The sequence below is a fragment of the Pygocentrus nattereri genome, chromosome 15, assembly GCF_015220715.1.
Source record: "Pygocentrus nattereri isolate fPygNat1 chromosome 15, fPygNat1.pri, whole genome shotgun sequence".
In the NCBI taxonomy this organism is placed as follows: Eukaryota; Metazoa; Chordata; class Actinopteri; order Characiformes; family Serrasalmidae; genus Pygocentrus; species Pygocentrus nattereri.
This window is the reverse complement of record NC_051225.1, coordinates 36509758-36515757: the sequence shown is the minus strand read 5'-3', so window position 1 is coordinate 36515757 and position 6000 is coordinate 36509758. Positions and strand designations below refer to the sequence as shown.

The 6000-nt window shown below is 37.9% G+C and overlaps 1 protein-coding gene across 2 annotated transcripts in view; it reads right to left on the bottom strand.

Moving 5' to 3' along the window:
- il16 (interleukin 16) overlaps positions 1 to 6000 on the bottom strand; it is a 59134-nt gene that overhangs the window by 17926 nt on the left and 35208 nt on the right. For both annotated transcript variants that reach the window (XM_017699579.2, XM_017699580.1), the window contains 5 exons: positions 5611 to 5721; positions 4245 to 4359; positions 3983 to 4056; positions 3213 to 3432; positions 1253 to 1370 (listed from right to left, as the gene is read on the bottom strand). In XM_017699579.2, the coding sequence (XP_017555068.1) occupies positions 1253 to 1370; positions 3213 to 3432; positions 3983 to 4056; positions 4245 to 4359; positions 5611 to 5721 (638 nt within the window). The remainder of the gene's footprint in view (positions 1 to 1252; positions 1371 to 3212; positions 3433 to 3982; positions 4057 to 4244; positions 4360 to 5610; positions 5722 to 6000) is intronic.

Below are 6000 nucleotides of genomic sequence, written 5' to 3'. Positions count from 1 at the left end.
TTTGTTTTTAGCAATTTAATACATTTCCCAACATTCGAATACTATATTTATTATTTACTATATGATAGAAACTGTACTGTACCTTATATAAACTGTACTATACCTTGTATAAACTGTACTATACCTTGTATACATAACTGATTGTAATATTTACATTCGCTTTCTAGAATTATTTTTGTATATATTGTATATTTTGTATATATCTAATATGTTTTGTTAATGTGCAGATTGACCTTAAGGGCCCATATCCTAAATTTGTCACGTTTCATTTTTACGTGACAATTTTTCCAAACTCTCTTTATCCCTCATAACTAAACACCCTGTTTCTGTTGCTGTGCATTTATAAGTAAACATGTGTAAATGTGTTGGCTTTTGTGACTTCACAAAAATGGTCAATACAAAATGTGCTGGTTTTGCGGTTTAGTTTGAATGCACGGACTGTATGAACCGGGAGATGAAAAGTACATTTTGAAACAATGTTTAAACTCTACATCACTTAAATAGAGTGACAGTTCTGCAAGTTCTTCATAATATAGGCACTTTAAAGCAAAAAAAATTCAAAAAAGCTTGCAACTATTAAAATAGCTAGAACACTAGGTGGCACTGTGGTAATAATTTTGGTAATAATTTGGGGGCAGTCGTGGGCTGGAGGTTAGGGAGCTGGCCCTGTGACCGGAAGGTTGCTGCTTCGATCCCCAGGGCCGACAGTTCATGACTGAGGTGTCCTTGAGCAAGACACCTAACCCCCAACTGCTCCCTGGGTGCCGTGGATAGGGCTGCCCACCGCTCCGGGCAAGTGTGCTCACTGCCCCCTAGTGTGTGTGTGTTCACTAGTGTGTATGTGGTGTTTGCCTTCACGGATGGGTTAAATGTGGAGGTGGAATTTCCCTGGGTGTGGCATCAAAAGTATCACTTAATAAAAAAAAGTATCACTTAATGGCAATCACTAAAAAGGATGCAATACATTATTTCATTTTCTCAAAAGCAGAACTGTTTCTAATGTTTGGGATCTAGTCTAATTTATATAGACTGGAATAGTTTCTCTAATGTGTGTCCAGAGGCTGACCATCTACCCTAGCCACCACCTGGTATACCATAGCAACCACATACCCACACCCTAGCAACCACTGGTAGCACTATAGCAACTGCCCTGCAATCAGCCACCTGGGATATTGTAGCTTCCAGAGTCTTATTATGTGGTTGTTAAAGCGTAAGTGTAATAATCTTTTTAGCACATGCATCGTAAAAGTACCTCAAGCGTCCATCCATGTGCGCCACAGATCCTGGTGACAGAGTGTGAATGTAGATACCAGGACAGCCTTCAGCAGACGGCACACAGCACAGGCCGATACCGAGACCCACACCGACCTCTATACACAAACACACTGTCATCTCACTGTACAGCTGCCTCAGAACTGAGAGATCTGGCACTACAGCAGCACATGCGTTAAACCATGTTTAATGGTTAGTGGAACCAGCAGAGACCAGAACAGCTTTACTAGATGCAGTTATATGCAAAAGTTTGGGCACCCCTGGTCAAATAGCATGTTTTGTTGATTGTAAATAAGTGAACACACTTCTGCATATTAATGCGCTGATGCTGTTAATTTACTGATTTTAAAATAATGTAAAAAATAATAGTAATAATAAAAACACTGTCACATATTTTTTTATGGTTCATTTAATATGTTATTTTTTTCCAAGATGTTTAACTCAAATTGTGCAGAAAAATGCCATATTTAATTTAATTGTTCACTTATTTCTACTTAGACAATGCACAAAATATGTCATTTGAGCAGGGCTACTCAGACTTCAGAATATGAATGTACGCGCAAGTACAAATGTATATATATATATGTATTTTATGATTGCTATGTACAGCATACACTGCTGTTCAAAGGAATAACTTGTCATGTTGATCATTTTTGATATTTTATTCAATAATAAACTGACAAGTGGATGAAACGTTGTAAACAAGACAATCTCACATGTTATTCAATTTTTTTTTTGCATATAAAATGATAAAATACTGTCTTCCATTTTGTTGTTATCAAATTATCTGCTGAGAGAATGTAACACTACTTTCCAAAAAACAGATACTCTGGATATTATTTATTATTTAGATACTATTTAGACTTAATTCTAAAATATATGCTTTCTTTTTGGATATTAATATTATCAGACCTACATTATAGATATTACTTTGGTCAGAGCTGATTGTCTGTATAAAATGCAGCCTAAATTAATTTGAAAGATTGATTTATTATCATTTTATTGTTGATTATAAATGTATTACAACTTCATTCTACATATTCATTCAATCATAATGTCATTCAAGATATTATTTTTACAGCTTCATTCCTGATATTTATTTGATTACAACTCCATTCTGGATATTCATTTTAATAGATCATCATTGTAGACACTATTTTATTAGAATTTTATTCTAATATTCATTTTGTTAGAACGTTATTCTGGATATTAATTTAATTAGAAGTATACTTTGGATATTATTTTTAGAACTTAATCATTTCATTAGAACTTCAGTTTAGATATATGCATTCTGGATATTGATTTTATTGTATTGTTTCTTGAAATTAATTTGAATAATACATCATTGTAGACACTACTTTTATTAAAAGTTCATTCTAGATATTCATTTTATGAAAACTTCCTTCCAGATATCAATTTTCTTAGAACTTCCTTCTAGATATTAATTGAATTCAAATTTCTTTTCTTCATTCTTTATTCAGGATATTGAATCTTATTGTATCTTTTCTTTAAATTTTAATAGAACATCAATTTGAACATTATTTTATTAGAATGTATTATGAATATCAATTTTATTAAAACTTTACTTCAGATATTAATTTTATAGATTTTTTCATATATATATAATTTTTATTCAACTAAAACTTCATTTTAGATATTAATTTAGTTAGAACATTACTGCAGATATTAATTCTATTATAATCATATCAGACATTCATTTGATTGGAATTCTTAATTCTGGATATTAATTTATTCAGCTCTGCTCATCATTCGAGACACATATAACATTTTATTCACAGCTTCCTACAGATGACTTGAATCATGTGACACATATAGTTTTATTTTGTTTAAAATAGTGATTTCCAGCTGTTGAACAGCAGAATACTGAGACAGGCTGGTACGATATGACCGCAAACATAAACATGGTGAATAATACTGACCCTTCTGTAATGTGATCTCCATCATGATGCGGTCTCGGGCCTTGGCGGGGTTTCCCAAACAGGTGTACTCGGCCAGGTCAGCGCTGGTCCTGCTGATTCCTGCCGTGGAGCTGAGAGATCTGGAGCGGCAGAGCTGAGCCGCCTGCGTCCCACTGCCCGACAGAGCATCCATCCTCAGGCTCGTCCGCACCACCAGGGTCAACAAACCCTTCTTCACTTGCTTCAGAAAGCACAGATAGAGAGAGCTGGAGGGAAATGGACTTGAACAAGGATGGATGGACCAGGAAATGGGGGATGGATACATATGGACTGTGATGCTGAGGCAGTTGGGTCAGTAAGGTAAAGTTAGACGGGCCTGGTAAAAATCATGGATGAATGGATTAATCAAAGAACGAAGAGATGGAACTTAGAGTAGCTTGTAAAACTTATGGATGAATAGGCAGATGGATGGAACGATGCATGCAAGGGTAGATAGATGTTCAGATGGATGGATGGATGGATAGGTGGATACATGAATGATGCAGTAATGGACAGAGGAATGAATGGAAGTGTAGATGGATGAGTGGATGGATGGACGGATACATGGATGGATGAATGAATTAATGGTTGCATGCACTGACAATAAAACCATCATCAGTGATCAAGCTGCTAGATTTTGATCATTCCTGACGGAATTTGTAGAGGAGAATTTAAAACCTATTTATTTACTTACTTATGTGAGGGAATTATTGGAGAATAGATACTGAAAGTGAGAATGATGAAGAGCTCACTTTAAACCTCTGTAAGGCGTCCTCATGAGTGAGACCGTGCAGAGACTCTCCGTTCAGCTCCAGAATTTCATCTCCTGAAGAACATGCACCGAGGCTTTTAAGTTTGTATGTAACAGACAGTTAGACTATTGCTGCAAACACTGATTGAATTCTCTGGTCTGTTAGAGCTGAACTGAATGCATTGCGCAGATGTGCAGTCAAAAGCAAAAAGCTGTCAATCAAACCAATAGACAGTAAATGGCGGAAGTGCTGTCGTCTCTACCTTCCTGCAGTCTTCCATCAGCTGCAGCCGCTCCACCAGGGAAAATCGTCTTCACGTAGATTCCCATTGGACCGTACATGCTGTCTCTGCCTCCCACTATACTGAAACCCAGACCCTGTAGGACGGACAATGACAGGTGCCTTTACTAATCTATGTATACATATAGATGAAAGTACGGCAGTGATGACTGGAATAATGAATGTTATTCAAAGGCTATAGAAATGCCAATATGTACCTCTCATAGGCGACTTTACATTCACTATAACATTAAATCCACCTCCTTGTTTCGACACTTATTGTCCATTTTATTAGCTCCACTGACCATATAGGAGCACTTTGTTGTTCTACCGTCACAGACTGTAGTCCATCTCTTTCTTTGACCCTCTTCTTCAATGGTCAGGACCCCCATAGGACCCCCCCCCCTCCTCCAGAGCAGGTATTATTTGGGTGGTGGATCATTCTCAGCACTGCATGGACACAATGAGACTTGTTAGTGTGTGTTGTGCTAGTGGATCAGACACAGCAGTGTTGCTGGAGTTTTTAAAACAGTGTCCATTCACTGTCCACTCTATTAGACACTCCTACCTTGTTGGTTCACTTAGATGTAAAGTCGGAGACAGCAGCTCATCTGCTGCAACACATTTTGTGCTGGTCATCCTCTAGTCCTATTAGTGGTCTCAGGAAGCTGCCCACAGGAGGCCGCTGGCTGGATGTTTTTGGTTCTCAATCCAGCAGCGACAGTGAACTCCAGCAGCACTTCTGTGTCTGATCCACTCAGACCAGCACAACACACACCAACACAGCACCACCACAACAGTGTCACTGCTGAGAATGATCCACTGCACAAATAATACCTGCTCTGTGGGGATCCCTTGGTGGTCCTGACCACTGAAGTACATGGTGAATAAAGTATGCAGAGAAAATTCTCCAATTTCCTGAATCCACCATAATCACAACATAATTGCAATGTACGATATTTCGGTAACACTTTATTTGGATGGTCCCTTGTAGATTCTTTGTAAATGTTCTGTATATCTTTAAGTACTATTTAACTAAATAGCCATTAAGTGGTTGATTTAACTGATTGTGAAGTTAAGGGTTACTTGGATGTTCCACTTTAGATGCTTTGTAAATGCTCAACTGGCCATTAAGTAACACTCAACTAAATATACATTCAATTCAATTGAACGTCAAGTTTTGCATGAAAAACTACATGTACTTCTAACCCTAACCCTAACATTGTTGGTAATCAACTGAACATCACCAGAGAGCACCTATAGGGGACTGCCCAAATAAAGTGTGACCAATATTTCATCCATATCATGCCTCCCAGTGTACATGCCCGTATATGTGTGTGTCTGCTTACCTTCCCTGGCGCTTTCATCAGGACTATATTACAGATGATGAAAGCCTGAACGCTGCTGCAGGAGTGAAGCAAATGTGCTGAACTGAGAGAGCGAGAGGGCCTGGGCACCGCCTGCAGAGATTCAGACAGAGGATTAAACGTATAAACAGATCAATAGCAAACCAAACAAGCCACACAGATGATTATCTATCAGAAACAAAGGAAGATATACAAGCATTGACTCTCCACAGTCATTCCAATCACAGGCTGCAGAAGCAGGCATGTGTCTTATACGATGTAAACAAGTCTGATGTCTGTGACTAACAGCAGGTTCGTTTGGAAACAAGAGCAGGAATGTGACTAACCCTGATTCCCTTTGAGTGAAGATCTGCTGTGTTGTTTTGAGCACTT